The following is a 25,710-nucleotide window of genomic DNA, read 5'->3' as shown; positions in this document are numbered from 1 at the left end:
CTTACGCCTAGAACATTGACATTTGGTGCAGTGGAACTGCTGATGATGGTCAGAACCGAACTCCTCAAATCTGAACGGCACACTTATAGTGACTTTGGTATTTTTATAAGAACAGCATGCACTTACATCCAGAACAGTGACATTTGGTGCAGTGGAACTGCTGATGAAGATCAGAACGGAACTCCTTAAATCTAAACGGCACACTTATACTAACTTTGGTATTTTTATAAGAATAGCATGCATTTAAAGTTCAGAACAGTGACATTTATTTAGTCATGTTTGTTAAGAATGTTGAGTTTTCAAGTCAAATTTTGTCAAGCTTCGATTTCTTCTAATCGGATTCATGAGGAATTGAAGAAACTCCTCAAATCTTAACGGTATACGTATATTCATTTGTGTTGCCATCAAAGGATTAAAGTATTAAAAGCAGTTTAAAAAATACCTACACATTTCTACATAATCCAACATTCGCAAGTAGCTTTCACCAGAACCCCAAAGGCGGCGGTTTTTTCCTTCCGACGCATATGACCAAAAACGCAAATGACCAATAAACGCCAAAGGCTTTACTCGATTAGTTCCAAATACGCAACATACCAAAAACGTGAATTACCAAATTTTTATTACGCGTAATACCTAAAACGCAGATGTCCTTATCTTAATAAGCAATAGGCCATAAACGCAGATGACCATTATGACCAAAACCTAATAAAACAATAGGTCATAATGGCTAATGAAGAACTTAAAGAACGCAAGTGAAGTAAACATGGGGGCTTCGAAAAAGCTTATGATTTTCTCGTCCTAAAACTACGGAACCCTACACTGAGAGTAGCCCGACACGCTCTTGGTCGGTTTTTTTTATTTAACCGGCATGTTTGCACTTGGTTCCATGATGGTTTAATTGTTTCCAATGGAACCAATTATTCCGACAAGTAAAACCCTAGACTCAGATACGAGATCCAGCTCCAAATATTGGCAATGACAAAATAATAACAAAATGCAGTTTTTCTATGAGTATAATTTTTATATTTATTTATGTGAAGAACAGAATATAACACTGTTGAATTGATTAACAAAATAGCTCCTCTCATAATGCGAACTATGTCTTGAGCGTATTCTTGATTAAAGTCCTGGTGAGCATTCAATGAATACTTATTCATATATGGATTCCATTTAGCCAGTATAGCCAAGCGCGGATCCAGCTTCGTGCCCAGGGGGGGTCACATGGTAAAGGCCCGGGCCCCCGGGGGGGGGGGGGGTCACGTGGTCTATTTGTATGGCCAGCCTAGGCTCCAGGGGGGGGGTCATGACCCCCATGACCCCCCCTGGATCCGCGCATGAGTATAGTTGCTAGTATTTTCATATTCAACCTATTTAATGTTTTACAGCCATCAATTGCGATGTGTCGACATGATGATAAAAGTATGTAAAGCCTGACAAGATTTTATTTGAACCTGAAAGAGTGTCGCTACAAACCGCTTTCATATGGCAATAATGTGCGGACGTCATATATAATGGGGACAGCGTGTACTGGTTTCGCTTTAATATTTGTAGAAAATGAAAAGAGGGTTTTAGAGAATCAAAGTTTAATAAGCAAGGTTTAAATGCTACTTGTTTCCGCACAGCCTAAAATCCATGAATCTTGTGCCTTTATCGAAGTCGTCGAGGTTTATTTTCTTTTTGCGTGGGACCTTGTTTTATACTGGTGTCAATGATATAACGGCCTTCTTATTTCTATAAATATTTTTCACGGCAGAGCTACAGACACCTTAAATAAGAACAAAATATAAATTAAGCTAAATCGAAACCAAATAATCACTACAGGACAACCGCACTATAAATTGTCAGTACCGGACATGTCAACAAACGATTTCGGAACATTGTTATCGAAATACTGTGAAATCCTTCATCCTTTTTTGATGTTAGTAAATTATCACCTTAAGTATAATTATTTTCACTTTTTTAAATATTATTTTGGGCAAATTTGCGATGAAACCGTTAGAAAATTGAAAATATTTACTTCTCGTTTATATCACTGACATTCAATGACTTTTGACGACGGGTGTCAAATATTAATCCTTGCCAGTAAAATAAATTAGTTCAGCTGAAAATCCGCAACGTGGCGAGGGTCAAATAAAAACTTGTCAGGCTATAAATGATTGAACATTTTCAATTATTACGCGATTAGCCTAAATGAAGGAATTGGCCTTTTGCGTTTTTGGTCAATTACTGAACACCATCATTCACGAACTGATAAGTTTAAATACATAATTCGCCAAAAATGACTATTTGGTCTTTTGCGTTTTTGGTAATTTACAATTCAAACTGGTTTTCCAATGGCGGCTGGGCAGTTGCAAAAATAAACGCAACAGACGATAACAAACGTCGCGCGGGGAAACCCCAGACGCAAAAGCCAGTTTTATTATGAAGTCTAGACTTTCGCCTGATTGTCATTCGGCTCTATTGCCTAGGTAACAGAGTTAACGCGAGTCAGCTGGTATGGTCGATTCGAACTCGGATGTGTATTGTTGTTAGCATGTGTCGATCCCGCTCGTTCGAATCATTTGTGCGACGTGACATATAGAGTCATTTGCTCCTATAAAGTACCTAATTTTAGACTTTGATTTCTATGTATGTTTGTACTTTCTTATATTATGTGTAGATTTAATTGATTGTAATTCAAATTGAACAGACCTTGTACATCCCTAATTATTGTAGCGCATTGTGTATTGTATTAATTGTAATAGCCAGGGTTGGCTAAGATCAAAAATTACAATTTCAATAATCCGTGCTACAAGCATGTGTATCCGGGGTACGCGATACAAATTTAACACGTTCAAAAACTTCTTTGGCTTAAATGATGGCGCAGCCCTACCCAATCCTTCCTCCACTTCATAAATTTCCCTGTTTTGTTGATGCTTTGATACGTATTTGTATTGTAACTATCTTTTTGTAAATAAATATTATCTACATTAAAAAATATTAATTGTAATGTAGTTTAAATTCAAATATGAATATTATGTTATGTACGAGTATGTGACGTGTAAAATACAAAAGTGCCCCTGTGACCAATTTGCTGATTTTTTTTGTACGCCTAATTGTCATATCTGAATCAGTCAAATGACGCTCTTTACTACTGTCTAGACGTACTTAATTATGTAATATACTTACAGTTTGGGCAAGAATCAAGGAAATGTTCCGGTACTTTCTCCTTTCCTGGACTTTAGTACGCGAGTTATAAGTAACTTTTCATTCGACTAACTTTATCCGACTGACAGGACGATCTCTTGAGAATTCCCTTACTGTTATAAATTCAAGGCCAGTATTATTCTGACTTGCATGCACTTAGTAAACAATGCGAATGTTGTCCTTCGTACGCCGGCTGTGACGTCACGAAGCGACGCCGGCAGTGAACGTAACCAGACTGACACAAACGTCAGTTGGAAACTAGCAACTGTGCAGAACTAACGCGCGATTCTCTTTTGTTTATAATTATCTGTGCCTCTCTTTCTTATTGTTTATCTTATTCATGTTTTAGACCACTGATAAGTTTACGCGAATTTAAACAAAAACAATAAGTATATTTGTTATCAATGCATCTGGTTACTTGGAGCGGCAAATGGTGGAAGTGTCAAGTTTGAGAATTTGAGAAATACAAGTAAGTATATTTAATGAAACTTTGCGGATTTACTTAAATTTTTAGTATCAGTTATTTTATTGCTATAAACTGGGTACTTATTTTTATATTCAATTTATTAATTTACTTGCGTTTTTTGTTTGACCTTTTACACATGGGGTGTTTTTTTGTCTATTTCCAATTAATTAAAATACTTTTAGTGGGTTTATTAATCTGATAGTTTATCAGTCTCATCTATCTTGCTACTTCTAGTTATAAATTTAATATCTTGTTATGTTTTCAAAATTGTTTGTTGATCAGTGAAAGTTTTGTAATACGAGTCCACAAGTATAGGTGCCGTTTGCGATTCTCAGAATTTTGTTTTCCCCATTAAAGTGCATGTGATGTACATCTATGTGTATGTCTATAAATAAGTTTGTGTGTAAAGTCAAAGTAGAATCAAAATTAAATTCCACAACTTTGAAATCATGCTAAATGTAGCGCAAGCTGCAAAAGGAAACACCAAGGCCGTTTTAAGTTTATTTTTATCACATGTCGCTTGATTCGCATGCATATGGATAACCTTTTAAAGGTTAGTGAACACATATCCTACTAAATCAGAGTTAACTTTAATACAGCTCAAAATAACAAACAAAATGTGTTCCGAGTTGCGAATACAAAAAGAAGTAGGTATTATAACATAAGTAAAGGTTAAAAATAATATATCGATTGGATCTGACAATGTCAAAAATAGGACTTTCAACTATTTTTAGTCTCTTTTGACTCCAATACATCCGATCCATATCGTATCCGGATTTAATATTGGACGGTTTTTACTATTCGAATGATATTATTGCACAACATTACAGTGTCACGTGCAACAAAATAAATAATTATGTTTTCATAAAACATCAAAAAGTGTATTTTTTTGTCAGTACATACCTATAGTGTTTTTCCCCGCACTAGTTCGTAATGAAGGCCATTTCTTGTCATTTATAGCCTCTCGTTACGAATTTCCACTTTTCCGCACTCGTTGCGTAATGTACCTACTAAAAAAAAAAATATTTCATTTGTTACAGAAAAGTAGTAACCATGAAAAATAATGAGGACTTGCCCAGAGTTCATGCTCCGAATTACTTACCTTCAACAAATATACGAACTGCAACGAATGAAGTAAGTTTCATTTTAGTATGTTTCTCCTGACTGACACATCAGGGTACGTGGCCAAATGCACTCTCTCGCTCTTCCGTATTGGCGCGAGAGAGCCAGACTGCGGTTCGATAGGCGTCTAGCGTCAACGATATTTATTTTGTTTCCTGACTAAATCTCAGCTACATAAGAAGTAAAAAAAGATTTTGAGAATGAAACATACATACATACATACATAAAATCACGCCTGTATCCCATAAAGGGGTAGGCAGAACACATGAAACTACTACAGCTTCAGTACCACTCTTGGAAAATAGGGGGTTGAAAGAAAACGAAACTGTGACATTGCAGTGACAGGTTGCCAGCCTCTCGCCTACGCCACAATTTAACCCATATCCCATAGTGGCCTTCTACGACACCCACGGGAAGAAAGGGGGTGGTGAAATTCTTAACCCGTCACCGCACATATTATATTTGCTAAAACTAGTATTCTGAACTTAACCTTGACAATAATGGCAATGATTTATATAATGTCATATTAATTGTTTACAGCTCCTTGAAGGCACAAATCCAAGAAACGTAACTGAAGATAAAGCAGTCCTGTATGATGTTGGTGAACCAGCAGTATTGAAAACTGGAAATGAAGACAACAGTGTATCTGGAGATAAAGTTATTATAGCATTAAAATCCAGAAATGAAGATAACAGTGTATCTAAAGACAAGGCTGCCTCTGACATCTTTGACTCTGATGCTGAATCTCTTCCTAATTTAGACTCTGAAGATGAAACGGAAGAATGGTTTGAAGAAAATACCACTCGTATTGCTTTTATCCAGAAGGTAACACAGTACTTCTTATACAACCGGTTGCATGTAACACAAGCAAATAAACCAGACCCACATAGGAGTATTTCACTAAAAAAGCTGGCCATTACTCGATACAAATAAGAAAAATAAAAATAAATTAAAATAGCATATTTGGATTGACACAATGGAACTACTTATAAAAATGTACATAAATAATTTTGGCCAGATTTTTTAGTCAAATACCCCTATGTGAGACCGTTTTATTACAAAATTACCTAATGTGATATAAAATGTTTAAACTAAACGGAACATCGCAAAACTTACAACTCCTGTAGAACTCAAACCTTCTGGAATACCGGTCCAGCTGCTCTTACCAACTGAGCCACGGAGGCCTATGGGATGTGTGCGATTTGAAGTGCATTATTTTTAAATAAAATAAAAGTAGCTACCTAATTCTACCATAATTCGCACTCATCATCCTCCTTGCATTGTCCCGGTATTTGCCACGGCTCACGGGAGCCTGGGTTCCTGGGGAATTAACACAAATTAATTTAATTTGCCTGCATCATGTCTTAAATTTTTAATTATGGAAGTCACTTCCTTGAAGTAGGCCTCCCCCAGTGTTCTCCAAGTATCTCTATCTTGAGCTACTTTCTTCATATGTTTCCTGAATATGTCTTCTCAGCAGTGAGCGTAGTCGAATGCACAAATGCTCACGATAATATCTCTTTCGTAGCTATCTATCTTTATCGCTCTTGCGTATTGACGCGGCAGAGCCAGACTACCGTTCTGCGGCGTTTCGGTGGCGTTTTGCGTCGCAGAAATGCCATTCGGCTACAGGGCCAGGGTGGCTAGCCGAATGGCACAATCGCTCACGAAACGCTCACGAAACGAAGCGCTAGTAGATATCTATCTCTATCGCGCTTGCGTATTGGCGCGACAGAGCCAGCGGCGTATCGCTTTCGTTTGGCGTCGGAGAAATGCCATTCGGCTACGGGGCCTGATATGATTAATTATAAACTATCTTATTTTTCAGGTGCTGGCTATAAAACTCTTGCAGTTATTAGGAATCACTGGAGTGACAGTGCTCGTGTTTGTGAATCGTTGGAGTTTGGGAATTAACGACTTTTTGAATAATGCGAACATGACTCATTTGGTGTAAGTATAAAATACATTTTTTTTTATTTGGCCCGTGTGGTGACGGGGCCCGTGTGGTGACGGATTAAGAATTTCACCACCCCCTTTCTTCCCGTGGGTATCGTAGAAGGCGACTGTGGGATATGTGTTAAATTGTGGCGTAGGCGAGAGGCTGGCAACCTGTCACTGCAATGTCACAGTTTCGTTTTCTTTCAACCCCTTATTTGCCAAGAGTGGTACTGAAGCTTGCGTGGATTCATGTGCTCTGCCTACCCCTTCATGGGATACAGGCGTGATTGTATGTATGTATGTATGTATGTAAATATTTTTTGTAATATAAGATTGCGTAATTTTACACAAATACATTTACGTTCGTACTCTCAAAAAGGGTTAGACAGGGCATATGGAACAGAGTTATCAGTACCACTTTTAGCAATTATGGGGTTGAAATAAAACTTAATTGTTATTACAGTGATAGATTGCCAGCCCATCGCTCACATCGCAATTAAATTCATACTCCTCTGTCGACTTCTACGACACTCACGGGAGGAAAGTGTGGCAAAAATCTTCATTTGTAAAATCACAAACGGGAATCGCAAAATGTTTAAAACTATACAAGTCGCTGAACAAAGAACCTTACTGCCAGCAAGTATTTTGTTCGTGTTAATCCACACCCTATTCAAGAATTGTAGGTATTTTTTTTTTCATAACTAATCTTAAATATCTTTTTCAGTGTGTTATGCATTTTTGCATTCATCGTGACCAACGTGGTATCGTTCGGGTTTCTATTCGGCCGAAACGTGGAAGAGGCTCGTCGGAAAAATCCTTTCCGATATATGTTCCTTACGATATACCCGCTCAGGATATCGGCTCTCATCGTTATTTGTACATTGTATTGGTACTTGACTACTTCAGTAAGTATTTTGAACCTGTAGTAAAGTAACAAATGACCACGATACAAAATTTAAAAAAAACTTTTGACATATTGGACCGGTTTTCATCAAGCATGACTACAATTCAGATTTCAAACGAAAAATCTAAATCGGTTCGTCCGTTCGAAAGCTTCGATGCCACAGACACACATACAGCCAGATAGACGCGTCAAACTTATAACACCCCGTCGTTTTTGCTTCGGGGGTTAATGAGGAGTTGCAGGTTAGCGTGGTACGGTCATTTGTATGAATCTCATATTAGGCAAAAGAATATTAGAGATGAATGTTGACGGATGGAGAGGTAGGGGTAAACCCAAACAACGATGGATGGATTGTACGAAAGAGGATATGAAAATGAATGAACTCATTTCATGCTTTTTTCTGCTGAGATGACAAAAGATGGAGTAAGATTAATAATAATAATAGTGGAATTCCTTGCCGGCGGCTATATTTCCGAGCTCATATAACCCGGCAACCTTCAAATCAAGAGTGAACAGGCATCTTCTGGGCGAGCTCACTCCATCGTAGGCCACGTCTTTGCCTAAGGGCTAGTCTGTGGCCAAGAGTAAGCCCATCTATAAAAATAAAAATAAAAAACGGGATGGCAAGTTGTACCGACCTACACAACGTAGGATATGGGTAGGAAAAAGAAGTAATTAAAGTAACAAACTGTCTTTGCTCAGTCATGATAATTAAATGTTAGCGTCCAAACTATGCACGCCACCTGTCCCGATCCTGCGCAGCTTCTTTCCAGTCACTATACGTAGTAATGTAATTATGGTGTCGCCTAGCACCCACAGTACAAGCTCTGCTTAGTTTGGGACTAGATTGATCTATATCCCCCAATATTTCATCAAGTTTTGGGTTTATTTGAATCCTTTTATTTACCATAGTTTTCTTTTTCAGGTTCTAATAATAATGATCTACTACTGCGTTGTGGTTTTTATCCTGTTTATGTACAGTATACTCTCCTGTCAGACGAATCTGGACTTCACGTTCAAGTACAGCGCCATAGTCGCTGTCAGCACACAAGTCATATTGTGCAGTATGTATTACTTGTATCTTGCGTCTATCTACATCTTCAAAGTATTGTTATTACTGTTATTTATTAGTTACTTTCTGTAGTAGTATTGTAAACAAGTATCTTTTTACCTTCAAGTATATTTAGTTACTATTCATAATATGATTATCATATTTTATTGTTAACTTGATTTTGAAAAATAACTTTTTTTTTTTCATTTCAGCTGTCACCGCCCCTTCGCATTTCCCATTTACTTATTCTGGTACATCCCGATGAGTACTTACCTAACTATCTTATGCGCTTCCCTGATTTTAATTTTGGAATACGTCTACATTGTATACGTCATTGCAGCGATGACTTCAAAAAAATATTGGAGGAAAACACCTGCTGACTTCATAGATGGCGCTATAAACTTGCAAATGGACTACTATCATGTTATACGTAGTATCTTTATTGACGTCAGTCGTAGGTGCGGTTTTTTGGAAGTTTGCGATAGTTATGTTCCGAAAATAAGGGATATGTCGAAAAAGATTAAGAATCGAGTTGATGAAGCGTTGAGAAGCACCTCTCTTTACGATAAGAAATTGCCTCTCCAGCACTGCTAGACTTATTATTACTGGATTGGCCCTGTAACAAAAGCAAAACTTAAACTTACATACATAGTAGGGTACTGACTAACATTTTTTGTTCAGAGATTTTGATTTATATCGCTGATGAAAGTTTTTCTAAGAGGTAATGTATTACGAATTTTGATAAATTGAAAGCGTGACAGACAACGTCAATGGAAACAAGAATGGTGTACCATTGAAGCTAATATTATTTAATTTGTATGAGAAAAATAAAAAATTAAAGACTTTATATTATATTTAAAAGTCGCTGAACAAATGTTGATCAGTTTCAAGAATATAGTCTACAGTTTAATTTTTTGCTTTTGTTATATACGGCCCACCCGCTATAAAGCATAAAATACATCCTTTGTGGCGATATGCCTATTACAGTAGCAAGTATAAGTAAGTTAAATACATGAGAAAACGAAGAAATAGTCTTAGGATTATATTCGACTGATATTATTAAATAAAGACTGAATATATGAATACCTACATTGTTTTTATTTTATCCCTTTTCGGTCTTCTATCGGAGTAATTGGGTGTAAAAATAAAATTTCGTTAGTAAAATTCCAATGAATTGATATTTTCCATTTTCTAGGTTTTTCCATATATTTAGATTTTACATCTCTTCTTCTTACTTTCGTAGCATTGTCTTGAGCAGTGTAAAAATTGTCAGAGCAGTCTACTAACTACGCTTCTCCTTGCGGAGTCGATTAATTTTTGGTTTGTTCAGTTTGTTAAATGTTAAATAAAGCAAATTGTTCTCTGAAATGTATTTTATTAGCATTTTCACAGGTATTTTTTGACAGACAATAAAGGTAACGAAAAGTTTAGTGTCAGTTAATATGTTGATTCGCCTATTCATTACCCTACCATGGGCACCATGGCAAATTAGGTTTTAAAAAATGAGTCAAGGGCATATTGTTCTTATCCACCCAGGCCATAAAGCTTTGATCCAATTCCAAAACGATTTCCACCACCGCATTGTTGCGATCCTTAGCATTTTCCGCCTTATATTCAACTCGAACATTTCGTTCATATACATCTTCCAACTTATAACTCTGTTTATCAGAATAATAATCAGGCCATGGAAAAGATCCTCCTCCTCTTTCTTTATAAGAAGTCTTTTGAGCATCCGGTTCGAAAATATCATAGAAGGCCGCCATGGAATCAGCACAAACGTAATCTATAGGTAATTCTCCATCTTCGTCAGCCAGTTCGTTTCTCAATAATACAAAATCAAATCGATTTCCATTGTGAGCGATGAAACACACAGGTTTTTCTAAATCTTTAAGAAAACGGGACGCTTCTAGTTTCAAAGTGGTTTCCCCATGTCATCGTCTTCTCGGTTTTCACACAGTAGAGCATCATTTTCAAGTATCCAGTGAAGACTTTTATCGGCTGGAGGTTTTGCATAAAAAGTTGCACCTCCTTCTTGAAAATATTTTCGAATATCTTCACATCGAATAGCTTTCATGTGTAACTCTGTTATTTTACGATCACTTAGACTGACTGTACTGAAATCGAAAAAGACATATGTTGCAATATTTTCAATGGGCTCCATATTGCGAACTGCAACTGGGTTGTTGAACACGCTTACTGATTCTTTCTTGAGAAAAACACAATTTAAGGCAAGGAATAAGTTTTTTGCCACACTTAACACTCTCCTCACAGTTCATGAACACAATGTATTTGAAGCGCAAAAGTTTAGACGCAACGAAATGGCGAAATATCAACACGTCATCTAGGTGTAAGAACTTAAGAGTGCACTGCACTGATCAGGACATAGTAAACGTTGCAACTTTTGCAACTGATCTAATTCAGCTCATTTGATTTTACGTCTTTTACTGTGTTAATAAAGTTCACATTCACATACAGGAGTATGGAGTGGGAGTTTAGAGAGTGGGGCTTAAAGTGGGGGAGCAGAACGAACGAACTTTACTTGAAGTACGTTTAAGTCTCAAGGTCGTGATTTGGTATTTTGTTTCTTTCATTTTTTACTAGGCTTGGCAATTTTGGAGAATTGAATAAAGGCTACATATGCAAGGAATGTAAAATACAAATAAATAACCTGTGGTTTTAAGCTATTCTCATCATTATCTTATCTTATATCTGCGGATGCCCTTACGGATACACTACGACCCATCTTTTGTGCAATTATTCTCACCCTTATGAAAATACGCATTCAATAGGCTACTAGAATAATATCGAATTTGACACAAAAAATGGTTGTTTCCTGTAGTATTTGACATAAGAAGCCAATGTTTATAAATTTTGGGTATTAAAAGTGTATAATGACTACGTAATTTCGTTTGAATATTTGTGTGTAAATTTTTTTTAACTTTGGCCACCGAAAACGCTGTCAGCGATGTAATGACGTCATAGAACCTAACTTAACTTTATATCGAGTCAATCACTGACATGATGAACTTTATGCCTCTACATAAATGTCAGAAAATTTTGCGTTCAATTCGATTGACGTTATGCACAGACAATTTATAAATTAACGTGGCCAATGTTGTTTTTGCCTGATTAAGCGAAAGTACACTTTAAAAATGTTTTTTTCGCTTTTCAAGTCGTAAAAAAATATGGTAATATTTTTCGGTTCATTGGACAGTAATTAATAATATAAGATAGACTTTAAAAACCGGCCAAGAGCGTGTCGGGCCACGCTCAGTGTAGGGTTCCGTAGTTTTTTATATTTTTCTCAAAAACTACTGAACCTATCAAGTTCAAAACAATTTTCCTAGAAAGTCTTTATAAAGTTCTACTTTTGTGATTTTTTTCATATTTTTTAAACATATGGTTCAAAAGTTAGAGGCGGGGGGACGCACTTTTTTTTCCTTTAGGAGTGATTATTTCCGAAAATAATAATATTATCAAAAAACGATCTTAGTAAACCCTTATTCATTTTTAAATACCTATCCAACAATATATCACACGTTGGGGTTGTAATGAAAAAAAATATCAGCCCCCACTTTACATATAGGGGGGTACCCTAATAAAACATTTTTTGCCATTTTTTATTTTTGCACTTTGTTGGCGTGATTGATATACATATTGGTACCAAATTTCAGCTTTCTAGTGCTTACAGTTACTGAGATTATCCGCGGACGGACGGACGGACGGACAGACAGACATGGCGAAACTATAAGGGTTCCTAGTTGACTACGGAACCCTAAAAAGGGTCAAGTAGCCTATTATAACTTCAAGGGTTCACTGACCCTTTTGCAACAAAGTTGTTACTCAGCGTCATCTGCAGGGCTAGCACAACCGAAGAAGAATAGTACATTACTACAGAGGCCGGGACAAAGGTGGTTGCCGGCCGAAGACATATAGATGGATAGGTCTGAGGCGGGCAACCCCATTTCCCGCCGAGGTATGTATAGTGCTTTTCTCAAACATGGTATGAAAAAAATAAAGTCTACCGAAAATAGTAACTTTGGATGGCTGTATCTCCTAAACGGTGCGTCGTAGCGCAAAAATAATCGAATTTTCGTTCCCCTTTGTTACCCCGTATACGCTTATAAAAAAACAAAAAGTTAAAAAAAAATTAAAAAAAAAACGAATTTTTTTTTTTTTTTTTATGAAAACGCACCCAAAATCAAATATTGTCTAGGGCCCGTACCAGTTGCAGTCGGCACGTCTATAAAGCCCCTTATAGTTTTTTTTTAATTGGCTAAATACCTGAATGTTATGTCACAATTATCTGTGTTTGGAAATTAAAAAAGAGGACTTTGCCGGCCTTGGCCTGCAAGGTTTGTATGAAATTCCATTATTTATCAATCGTCCTAGCCGCACCTGCAACGTCATACTTCGCTGCCAATTATAAGGCACATAACATCAATATTTCATAGCATGTTTGAGAAAAAAATTATAACGCCCCTTATGCCAGTTGTGCCCCTCTTGAAATTCTAACCCTACACCTACATATAAGAATGTGCTTTGTTTACACAGAATTAGGACTACAATCAAATTACCTAAGAGCATAAGGTTGTTATGTAATGGGCCAGCGCATTACTCATTTCACTCTTCATTCCGCCGTTGCAACTGCAGTGAGTCAGTTCAGTCGAAATTTTACGATTATGCTCCGTTGTGTTTTTAAATACTTGTGAATATTTACTTTTAAATACTTAAAGAACTGTTGAAGAGTGTATATATTTAGAATCAGTACCATTAGTAACAGGATTGTGACTTTACACAAAGTTAAAATCTAACACGTGAATTGTTAAAGACAAAGATTAAAGTTGCATATTTGACCATGAAACCAATTGCAACCTACGTATTTTTCGATCTCGGAACCACCGGACTCCGCGACCCTAAAATAAGAGAGCTACATATGATAGCAGTGAGATGCGAAGATCTCCGAAAATATTTTCGCGAAGGCGAAGAACATTTTTTGGCGAAACCTCCAGCGCAAAAACTTCACTGCCGAATTGTAAGTGACCTGTTGTTTTTTATAAATCAAAAATGGTATGGTTACGAGGAAAATAGCCTGAAGGAAGAAACGGCCCGTTTTCTGGAAGACTTGGAAAAACCTGTGTGTCTGATCGCCCACAACGGGAATAAATTCGATTTTCCCTTATTGAAAGAGGAGCTTGCTGATATTGAAATTGAATCAAAATACATTGTTTGTGCGGATTCGATGCATGCTTTCTATGATATTTTTGAACCGGATTCCGATAAGACTACTTATAGACAAAGAAGAGAAGGGTCTTTTCCATGGCCTGAGTATCATTTTGATAAAATGAGTTATCGTTTAGAAGATGTGTATAAGAGAGTGTTTGGATTCAAGCATATGTTCGAAAATGCTAAGGATCGCAACATAGCGTTGGCAAAGATTGCTTTGAATCAAGGTTTTGAGTTTATGCTCTGGGTGGCTGAAAACTACAGACCATTGAGTTCTTTTTAGGAGACCGCAGCAAGAATAGTTCCCCATGCAAATTATCGTATTTCAAAACAATTAAATTACTCTAAAAGTTTCTACTTACTCCACACTTACTCGTACGAATCCTGTAAATTCCTCCGACGGGCTGTCTTACATTTTTATGTAACTTTTGAAAAATAAACAATTTGTAATTGTTTTGTAGTGTTATTTACTGATTAAAACGGTCGTCATAGTGTAATTATTATATCTAGGTGTACCTGAACTAACTATTAATTACTCGTAGCAATCAATGCTGAGCCCAATCAGTAATTAGACACTCTCCCAATCAATTCCGTCACTCGGTGCTACATGGCACTTATTAGGGTTGACAAAACTTGACGTCGTTTTCCGTGCGATACCACAAAAAAGAAAACTTTTTTAACAACCCTAAATAGACGAAAAGGATACTGCAAAGGGAACAACGATTATCGATCCTGTAGGAAGTGTCCTTTCTGTAGATATTACTTTTATTTATTCTGTGACTGAGGAGCTGACTGCGCTCGAAGTGTACAGTTACGATGTCCTGCCGTTTCGCCAAAAAACCTTTCGTCAAATTTCATTTCCCAATAATCATATCGCAATAGTTTCATTTCCCAAAGTATTGTTTGGCAAAGGTATGTTTCGCAATGAATTTGTTTGGTCAAATTATCATTTGGCACAATTTTACTTAGTCAAATTTTATTTAGACAAAACTTTATTTCGCAAACGTTTTTAATGGCAAAACTTATATCCCAAAAACATGTTTGGTCAAAATTTCACATCGCATATTTCGAAAATATTTAGGCATTTGCATTTTCATTTCTACGGGATTAATTTAATTTACCGAAGATTTTTTTGCCAAATTTAACTTAAAATTGTCAAATGATAATTTCAGTTTTATTCCCAAGGCTTCAGTTGGACAAGAAAAGTTTGCTCAACTTTATTTTTGTCAAATTAATTACTGGACAAAATTATTTTGTCAACAATTTTTTGTCAAAAAATGTTTCTACAAATTACACCATGCAAAACCACGTTTGACAATAAATATTACAAGGCATAAATGTAATGTAATAATTTTATTAGTATTGTAACAGAAAACTCGTGTGCGACAGGGTCAGTTTAGGTGCGACGACGATCGAAGCAAGGAGGAGCGTGTTAGGTTGACAGTGAGCAAACTGGAAATGGCTTTTTAAAGTAATTAAAAAATAATAGAACATAATGGTCTTGAAAACATAAGGTTTCTTTTTAATAAAATGTATCCGGACATGTAAGTGAAAATGCAGCAGGAGGAAAAAAAGTACGACATACACATTATTTCACACAAATCTTGGACACAAAGTATAAAATCAACAAACAAATTTCTAGTGCGCCATTTAATTACAATATGGAAATGGAAATTTTGCCTAACAATACCTTTGACTAAATAATATTTGGTAAAATGAAATTTGACCAAGTAAATATTTTGGGAAACAAATACTTGCCAAAAAAAGTTTTGCTAAATGTCAATTTGCGATAAGTTGTTTTGCCAAACGTTTATTTGGGAAATGATAATTTGGGAATAATAGTTTGGGATGTGAAACTTTGGGAAACGTTTTTTGGCGAATCGTCAGTAAACCGTACAGTTACACTCTTTCCACTGACGGAGCGAAATCGTATTCAAAAAGGTTTGTATGTTTAATTGTTATTTTATTCTTATATTTATTTACAAATATTGTAGTTTCATAATTAAATGCAATAATCTGACTCTCACACTTACATAATTCACAGTGAGCTATACAGAAGAGAGGAAAGTATTATAAAATACTGACATTTCAAAATGATCAGTTAATACCTAACTGTAAGGGTGAAATAAAACTATGGAAACTATGGATGGAAAAAATTCATTATACGCGATTTAATCCGTTTCCATGGTTTTATTTCATGAGTAACCATCGCGGTAACCGAAGACAATATTATGTAAGGGTGAAGTTAATCTATCAGCATCGAGCCAGATTTTTGTATGAGAAATCACTAGTTAGTATGAAGACGTTTACGCATCGGAAAGCTGAAAGCATGCTTAGGTACACATGTTCATACTAAGCGATTTCTCAAAGGTACACAAAATGCGGCTCGATTCTGATAGATGTGACTGCACCCTAAACTACCCAACGACTCCATTATTATGGCGAAAGAAACGCAAGTATCACTGTCGCACTAATATGTAGAAGAGTGATAGATAGACAAACAGATTCGTTATTCAACTGGTTACGCAAATACGCACGCTTTGTAGCTCTCTCTTGCTCTTCCGTGTTGGCACGACAGAGCCAGTTGCATTTCGACACAGTATAAGGACGACCTACCAGCGCACGCCACACAACGTGGCGCGTATAGTGGCGTTCCACATGTACTCTCTGCACCTCGCTGCGTGCGAGCGCTACTCAAGGCCAAACAGCGCGGCGCAAAATTCGTTAGAAGAATTCTTACTGGTTTTATACAGTGGTTTCGATCGTCACATAGCATCAACGATTGTCACCAGCTAGGCTGGCAGATAGTTAAGTAAATAGTTACGAAGCCTACTTCGAAGCCGCACTAATAATCATCAAAATATACAGGAAGATGTTAACAATATCGAGGTACAAGTTGAGCGCAGCGAAGATGTACTCCTCAGGGCTGATGCTGTACTTGTGCTTGCCGCCCATCATGAGCTGCGTGTCGTAGACGAGGTACATGCAGAAGATGAGGGCTCCGATGCAGCCGTAGACGAGCTGGAGGATGTTGCTTCGGATGAATATGGCGCAAATTCCTGGAATGAATGAATGAAAATGGAGAGATAGATAAGCGTGGATTTGAGTATTAACAAATAATCAGGTGGTGAATGAGTATTACTTGAAGCAAAACGGATTTGTGAGATATTCAGGTCGTTAACAGCAGGATATCGCCCATGATCGAGATAACTAGAATTTTCAATACCTAATGCAAAAAATGACTATGGGTCTTAGGGGGTTCAAAATGTAGTATGTACAGCTAGGATTAAACTCCCTTATGAGACCAATCCCAGGACATGAAACCGCCCAACACCCGAAACGTCAGGTTATGTATCGTGGAACATCTTTTCATTTTCTAATAGTGCATATTTGGCTTAATGACTTAATGAGTGACAAAGAGAATGCGTCAAGCGACTTATGTGTTAGAAGAGAGTGAATAGTTCGTTCACACACAATCCATTGTCACAGTATAATAAAGAGTACTATCGTACAGTATGGCCACTCCCGCTCCCCGCTGAAAGTGCCGCCCACCCCTCGGTAACCTCACAGTTACCGCCTGTCAAAAACGCGAACAGACGACCTGTCATGTCTCACTCATACAAGCATGGTACGCGTTCACCTACACGAGCTTAGAATGTGTGCTAGGAACGCGCCTCGCGCCTCCGAGATGTGGCATTGTAGTTCAAAATTCGAATTTATATTGTCCTTTTTAAAGGAATACCGGACTTTTAGAAGATTAATGGAACTTCTTATGGATTCCTGGAATCCGTTGTAATATGAAGTTCTTTACTCACCAAGAATAAGCAAGGCAACTGTGGCACAGACGAGGAATCCTCCCATCATGGTGAAGTCCCACTTAGTCTGGAAAGCGAACAGAGTAAGAGCCAAGCTTACTGCTGCTGTTATACCGACGGCCATCATCACCTGAAATGAGAGAGATATATGAGATGGATACAAGATACATTGCATGGGAGAGATTTATAGAAAACATTCGTTTTAAATGATGTGCAAATGTCATTCCATTGTAATAATGATTAAACCAATATAGTATTTTGTGCAACAGACGTTTAAAGGAGATCAAAAAAGAAGAGTAGCGTGGGTAACAATTTGAGGCGAAGCCAAAAATTGTTATTAAAGACGCCACGAGTATTTTTGACTCAGTTAAACACTTCTCTTGAATAACTGAAATTCACACTGTTTCTTATATTTTGCACTGCCAGCTGCCCAAAGTCATCCGGCTTACCGCGCACGCGCGCAGTATTGTTATAACAATGTTGCCATGGTTACAGAGCCAAACAATGTGTTTTCCAATTTTTCGTTACTGCGCGCATGCGAGGAAAGCCGGCGGGCACTGGTTTTGGCAAATAGACTTTTATGTAGGGTTTTAAAGATCGACCCTGTAAATGATGAATAACAAACAGTTCGGGAGTAGAAAAACTAATTAAAGTATCCGAGTAATCGAAGTACAAGAATATTAAAATTTAAGAACACGGAGAATATGCCACGGGAGCTATGCAGTTTGCGATAAAAAGCAACCCCTAAATTCTATCGACAAGTCTAAAACATAGTTTTACTTTGGCGTTTTATTTCCAGGGTACGAAGCCGAATGGCACAAACGCTTACGAAACGCTCACGAAACGAAACGCTCGTAGCTATCTATCTCTATCGCTCTTGCGGATTGGCGCGACAAAGCCAGACTACATTTCTGCGGCGTTTCGGTGGCGTTTCGTTTCGCAGACATGCCATTCAGCTACGGACCAGGACTGGCTGACAAATCTATCGCAATTTGCAACAATTTCAGTATTCTTTCTTAAGTATTTTTAAAGCAAGAGTGAATAGGCTATTACTGAATCGGTGAGCTCCATCTTAGACTCGGTCTTCACTTTCCGTCAGGTGCGACTAGGGTCAATCGCTGATCAGTCCATAATAAAAAAAAACCGGTCAAGTGCGAGTCGGACTCGCCCACCGAGGGTTCCGTACAAACTTTCAAACTCCCCAGTTAAAATAATCTCATGTTTTCACATAACTCTAACGACTTGACTAGAAGACAAAAGTATAGGTACTAATGAGCATTATTGTGTATAGCGCCATCTCTCGGTGAATTCGCTAACTAATTTGCGCGACCATAGTATGTTGGTTTTTCAGGGATTATTCTTTATAATGTTAACCGATTTAAACAATTTTTACTTTATTGGAAAGAAGATGATTTACGTAACATCTCGTATTAATTTGAAGTACTATATATATCCGCAAAGGTGGGTAAATTAAAAGTAAAAATCTGAAAAGTTTTTTGTGAATTAAAAAAAAGTTTTCAAGATACAAATACGATTATATTTTTCCTGTAATATTTAGCATAAAACCAATGTTTCCTAAAATTTTTATAATTTTTCGTTGGTAAACTTCGGAGATAAGGGGGGGGGGGGCATTTTTTTTACATTTTCCTTCAAAATTCTTTTTTTTTCCACAACAAAAAAAATATAATAAATAGTTTATTTACGTTCAATTTAAGCTCTTTCTAACGATACCCCACTTGACCTAGTAACTTGAAATTTACAGTTTGCCCCCCTTTCATTTTGGCCATTTTCTACAATTAAAATTAATAAATTAAAAAAAAATTACCTTCTATTTGTAGAGGTTCACAATGTTCACAACTATTCCAAATTTCAAATTGATAGCATTAGTAGTTCTCGAGATATTTAGGAATGTGACAGACGGACAGACAGACGGACAGAGTCGCACCTGCGCACCATAAGGGTTCCTGTTGTACCTTTTTGGTACGGAACCCTAAAAAACTGGTTAGGCTGGTCTTACCGCCTCAGGAGCGTTCGTAGCGCTGACAGCCCCCAGCAGAAAGCTCTCAGCCAGAGTGAAGATAGCCAAAAAGATGAAGTTCATGGGCGTCGTGCGCCGCACACTTTCGCAGCACGCCATCGCAATCATTGTGACCAATGTTACTGCGAACGCCACCCATCTGAAATTATTATAATCAGAGATGTATGAGATATTTTTCATTTTGGGGCTGTTCTTGGAGTCAAATATATAACGAACCAAAAGTAGCAACATCTGTGAAACTTCCATTTTCATCTGTCTTTTAAGGGCGGTCCCTGCGCCAATGATCAACTTAAGATCGTTTTTAAATAAATTAATCACAGTGAAGAATACAATTACGGGTTCAACAGGAAAATAACCTACCTACCTAACAATAGTTTTAAGTTTTAAGCAAACGCGGATCGGACCGCGCGATCTCGCCAACTATTACATAAACCCCAGACCAGAGGTTTACAATAGTGGCACTTTTGTAAACTTAATTTAAGATAAAGTTACAGTAAATAAATAAATTAAAAAAAATGACCTTCGATTTGAATCCATTGATATTATGATAGTTTCTAAAGCCTATCATATATTAACAGCATCGTCTTTAAACAAAATAGTATCTCATAATTACTTCACAGCTCATTGTTTCTGTGATATTTGGCATCAAAGTTGAACAATTTTAGGGTCAAAAACTTTTTTTTTGGTCATAACTAGGGATGTACCGACTAGTGATTTGGCCGACTAGGCCGACTACCGACTAGTCGGCTCTTGGGTGGCCGATTAGTCGGCCAGAACATAATTTTCGACTAAATTCAGCAGAATTTTTGAATGTCATTTTTGGTTCTTTCGCGCTTTTCATTATTTTTTACAGGTTTAAAGGTCTATGAGAATATTTATATACATTTTCCATTTTCTGGCTTAGTAGGCAGTGATCCTGCCTATGAAACCAATAGCATTAGTTAGGACATTTATGACGGTGTGATGATCACAGATTTGTTCTTTTGACAAACAAAGCCATAACGGATACGTACATAATACAACCATAAATAATCCGTTAATTTATTTTTGTATTAATTTCCTATCACCAAAGAGAATCGAGTATTATAGAGAGTTACTGTCAAAATAAAATGAGTAATCACAGTGCATAGGCTGCCATCTCTCGACACAAGCTTAGAACTTTTGAACCTCAGTTTTGACAATTTGACCCATATTCTTAGCTTGATATGTACTAACATGTCAAATATTAATATTAGCGCCATCTAGCCGAGCGTTCCCCAAAGGTGTAACGCCATCTAGGCCACCGTACCTTTTTCTCTATGACTTTGAGGTACGTTTTTTCTTAGACTTTATCCTTCTATACGGAGTTTCATATGTCTTTGCTATCACTTATGAAGTGTCGACTAATCGGCCTTTTTTGCCGACTAATCGCCGACTACAAATATAGCCGGATAGTCGGTTTTCCCGACTAGTCGGTACATCCCTAATCATAACTTTTGTTTTAATTAGTTTAAAATTAAAATCTCTCTTGATTTTTTTAAAAAGTGAAAGGTAAACCCAAACATGTCGATTTCATGTATGTAAGCCCCTTCACTAAAATCTTATTTCGATAAAAGTGTTTTCTTAGACCATTTAACATGTTTTAAAAAATTATGAAAAAGAAGTACCTATTCATGTTTTTCAAAATACGCCTCTTATGAATATATAAAAGATTGAAGAACCGATGGCAGTTCGTCTTATATTTACTTGTATTTGTACTGCAATTTTAGGAATTTCAACTCAAAACTTGTCAAATACTTATGAAAACCGTGTGTAGAAAACACTCAAGGGGCTCCTTAAGTGTTCTATAACCAATTTTTACCGATTGTAGGTTTGAGTATGCCCGTAACTAAGTCAAAAAATCGCAAGACGGATTGGAACTTACATCATGTAAGGGTTAGCCAAGAACCATCTCTTCGTAGGCATGTGGTAGACAAAGAGGCAGATGGCACCAAAGGTCACCAGCAACTGGCACATCAGAATTGCGTACACCTGAAAAATAAATATGATAAATATGTTAAATTAAGGATTTAATCATATCAGTGGTAACTTAATTTATACAATAGAATATTTCATCATCATCATCCTCCTTGCGTTATCCCGGCATTTGCCACGGCTCGTGGGAGCCTGGGGTCCGCTTTGACAACTAATCCCAAGATTTGGCATAGGCACCAGTTTTTACGAAAGCGACTGCCATCTGACCTTCCAACCCGAAGGGTAACTAGGCCTTATTGGGATTAGTCCGGTTTCCTCACGATGTTTTCCTTCACCAAAAAGCGAATGGCAAATATCAAATGACATTTCGAACATAAGTTCCGAAAAACTCATTAGTACGAGCCGGGGTTCGAACCCGCGACCTCCGGATCGAAAGTCGCAATAGAATATTTCATAATAGAAGAATAGTTAATTGTTAATTAGAAATTATTACAATAGGTACATTTGTCCTGTGGTCCCACACTAGTCTAAGCCTGTCACGTGGCAACCAACATTAAATGAACATCGGAATTGATTTTGTTATACACGAGAGAGTACTGTACTATTTATTTTCACCACACCAACTTCGAAAGCGAATAGCAAAATTGCGTTTTACCCACAAGAGCACACCTCGGACATTGTGATCAAATATATGAAAGAGGCGCGTTCCTAGCACACAGTCTAAGCTCGTGTAGGTGAACGCGTACTATGCTTGTATGAATGAAATATGACAGGTCGACTGTTCGCGGTTTTGACGGGCGGTAACTGTGAGGTAACCGAGAGGGGGTGGGCGGCACTTTCAGCGGGGAGAGGGAGTAGCCATACTGTACGACAGTACTCTTTATTATACTGTGACAAGAGTGCAAAGTGAGAGAAGAGAGCTTTAACCAGTTAGTTTGGAGACAATAAGCTTGGTCGCCAGTGTGCGTAGCCGAATGGACAAACGCTCACGAAACGCTCACGATAATATCTCTTTCGTAGCTATCTATCTCTATCGCTGTTGCCTATTGGCGCGACAGAGACACGTGCCGTAGCCTAATGGCATTTCTGCGACGCGAAACGAAAACGAAACGCCGCGAAAGGTAGTCCGGCTCTGTCGCTCCAATATGCAAGAGCGATAGAGATAGATATCTGCGAGCGTTTCGTTTCGCGAGCGTTTGCGCCATTCAGTTACATACCGTGACTACGTTTTTGCGGCGTTTCGGTGGCGTTTCGCGTCGCAGAAATGCCATTCGGCTACGGAGCCGGGGCTAATACCATCCAAGGGTCAATTTTTTCGGTTTTTCTCTGATACCTCGAAACCTAAGCATCTTAGCGGTATGGAACTGTAAACTGTTTTACTATATTGTATAGTTTTCGGAATTTCCCATTAAGAGTTTTGCTTACAATGAGATTAGAAAATTGTTTACTAATAATGAGTAATCCCGGGATACACATCTAGCTATCGATTGCTTATATATGTCTTATCAATCACTGAATCATTGCAGTGAATTAGTCACCAAAAAAGTATTTCAAGTATCTGATTTTCAGTTATCTCATCATTTTCTTGCTTTGGCTTCATATTATCTCACACAGTCCATCCAACTTTTTTTCTTCTCAATTTCACTCACACTAGGTTGCGGTGTACGGAGTTTAGCCGCCGCGAGCACTCATGCCTGATGAAGGGTCTCCATATGTCATGTATATCACGTACTTATGTCACCAATCGCGATATATTAACGTAAGTACTTTGACGACCGGTCTGGCCTAGCGTGTAGTGACTCTGCCTGCTAAGCCGCGGTCCCGGGTTCGAATCCCGGTAAGGGCACATATTTGTTCCTGAGTCTTGGATGTTTTCTATGAATATAAGTATTTGTATAATATTATGTATGTCGTTGTTTGAGTACCCACAATACAAGCCTTCTTGAGCTTACCGTGGAACTCAGTTAATAAGTTTAAGAATGTCCTATAATATTTATTTATTTATTTATTTAAGTATTTACGTAAATATGGAGTAGGTACCTACTTCCTACCCTTATCCCACGTTATGTGGGCTCGGCACTTGTCTTCCTCTTCCATTCTCCTCTATCTTTCGTCACCTTAGCATCAGGGGGCACATATAAAAGGTTTTATTTTATATTATATCTCACCTTTCGTATAAATCCTCTGCGGATGCTCTTGTCATTGAATTCGAAGCCTTTGGCCTCTCCATCTTCCATATCCATTGTGCCTGGCGGGGCGTAAGTTGCCTGAAAAGTGCACTTTACTGTCAAATATAATAGGGTAGTTTCCTATACTTAAAATAAAATATTTTATGCAATGCACGAAATGAAGTACCACATAATTAGAAGAAAAATATGGACAGTAGTAGTTATTTTTAAACAACTTCTATTTAATAAGTCAAAGAGAAATATATAAAGTAAATGAATTGACTGTGACGTCACTCCTCAGTATTTCACAGTACTTCCATATTAGCAAATCGTTTTGACAGTTCTTAAAAAGAAGCTGATTTGACTATAAGTAGGGAACTAGCCTATTCTACCATGAAGTGCTAAAGCTGTTCAGTTTAGGTTGAGAGCAAGGGACGGAGCTATGTAACCCCTAAAGCTTTGTCCCTTTCTCTCGACCTAAACTGAACGTTTTTAGTTCTTCATGGTAACCCCCCATAACTTTATTAACACAATGAAGTATATAGTGTATTACGATACAAATGGCGATAAATTAAAACACGACCGAAGAGAGTTTAAATCGACACGGCCTTTTGAAGTTTCGACGTGACAATAGATACACTAATTTGCGGAAAGAAAGCTAACTAATGTACCTAATTACTGAAAAAAAAAGTAATGGGCGGATGTGAAAAATCTCAGATTAAAATAGAACTGCAAAGAAAGTCGAATGTCACAATAGACCATCAAAAAATACCAAGGGATATAGACCGTGATTGCCTTTTTGATTTTTGTCGAGCTCCCGATATTTCGACGCAGTTGCATGCATCATGATCACGGTATCTCGGTCAATATAAGTCTAATGAAAATAACCGTGAATCATTCAAAACTTTTATCATTTAGATTGTGTGGAAAACAAGCCCAAGAAGAAATGAATAGAATACAAGCGCATCGCAGCGCGGTAAGTAGATAAATAACCGTAAAGTTCTAAGAAAGAAACTAGAGAGAGATTGGTTTTGAGCAGTTATGTACTAAAGTTTTCAATGAGTGAGTACAGGGAAATGCGAAAAACTGGTGGGGAAATGCGAGTAATAGGGTCGAGTGAAGGAAGAGAGGGGGGCCTTTGCCCAGCAGTGGGATAACGAAGGCTAACAAAAAAAAGAGTGCATTGTAAAAATATTGTGAGTGATAAATTAAGGTGTAAACTTACCTACAATGTACACAAATTAAATTATGCTTCCGTTTCAATTGTTCTGTATGTAAAATATAAAATCTTCAAGAGACTTACTGAAATTACAAGAATATTAAAAAACACTGCAATGTAAACCTACTCTTCTGTAATGTACGAGAAAATAACTGAATTCTCGAACCTTGCACTTGTCCGATAAATCGATTTATCACATTATCTATCGATTCTGATAAAACGATAAGCTTATGTATCACTCTCACCCAAAATATCCTTAGTTAATTTACAACACTACTAGAATAATGTCTATCTATAGCAGCCTTTAAAGAGCCCGTTTTTGGACATAGGCCTCCTCTCCATTCCTCCACGCTTGTCGGTCCGTTGCCATCCGCATCCAGTTCTCGCCAGCTAGTTGGCAGATGTCATCTCTTCATCTAAGGGGCGGCTTGCCACGACCGCGGGTGTTAGAATAATACAATTTATCTAATGTTTTTAATATTATTTGTTAGCAAAATGAATAAATAAATTACTAACCTCAGCCATAACAGGGCACAGTCACTAACACACTAACTTTAGGTAGTGTTATCACTGATAAGGACCTGGATATATTATGATAAGGATAACGACTGGGTAGGCATACCA

The 25,710-nt window shown here is 37.4% G+C and overlaps 3 protein-coding genes across 4 annotated transcripts; 2 read left to right on the top strand and 1 right to left on the bottom strand.

Moving 5' to 3' along the window:
• The first annotated feature begins 3,172 nt into the window (after positions 1-3,172).
• Positions 3,173-9,752, top strand: LOC125231677. The gene is made up of 7 exons (XM_048137190.1): positions 3,173-3,655; positions 4,693-4,786; positions 5,315-5,599; positions 6,603-6,724; positions 7,437-7,617; positions 8,542-8,680; positions 8,880-9,752. Exons 2-7 carry the CDS (start codon positions 4,706-4,708, stop codon positions 8,930-8,932), a joined length of 861 nt encoding a protein of 286 aa, XP_047993147.1. The 5' UTR covers positions 3,173-3,655; positions 4,693-4,705; the 3' UTR covers positions 8,933-9,752.
• Positions 9,753-13,225: 3,473 nt separating this feature from the next.
• Positions 13,226-14,348, top strand: LOC125231680 (three-prime repair exonuclease 1-like). The gene has a single exon (XM_048137197.1). It carries the CDS (start codon positions 13,526-13,528, stop codon positions 14,174-14,176), a length of 651 nt encoding a protein of 216 aa, XP_047993154.1. The 5' UTR covers positions 13,226-13,525; the 3' UTR covers positions 14,177-14,348.
• A 1,536-nt stretch (positions 14,349-15,884) lies between these two features.
• Positions 15,885-25,631, bottom strand: LOC125231679 (protein lifeguard 1-like). Of its 2 annotated transcripts, none has more exons than XM_048137195.1 (6): positions 25,603-25,631; positions 23,868-23,966; positions 21,650-21,756; positions 19,726-19,885; positions 17,709-17,838; positions 15,885-16,952 (listed from the first exon to the last, which is right to left on the bottom strand). In XM_048137195.1, exons 1-6 carry the CDS (start codon positions 25,609-25,611, stop codon positions 16,723-16,725), a joined length of 735 nt encoding a protein of 244 aa, XP_047993152.1. In that variant the 5' UTR covers positions 25,612-25,631; the 3' UTR covers positions 15,885-16,722. The 2 variants fall into 2 exon arrangements, with proteins under 2 accessions (XP_047993152.1, XP_047993153.1); XM_048137196.1 differs by lacking the exon at positions 25,603-25,631 and adding an exon at positions 25,093-25,142.
• Between the last annotated feature and the right edge of the window lie 79 nt (positions 25,632-25,710).

Source organism: Leguminivora glycinivorella, chromosome 12, assembly GCF_023078275.1.
Source record: "Leguminivora glycinivorella isolate SPB_JAAS2020 chromosome 12, LegGlyc_1.1, whole genome shotgun sequence".
Taxonomy (NCBI): Eukaryota; Metazoa; Arthropoda; class Insecta; order Lepidoptera; family Tortricidae; genus Leguminivora; species Leguminivora glycinivorella.
The sequence above is the reverse complement of the archived record's forward strand: the minus strand, read 5'-3'. Positions and strand labels throughout refer to the sequence as shown.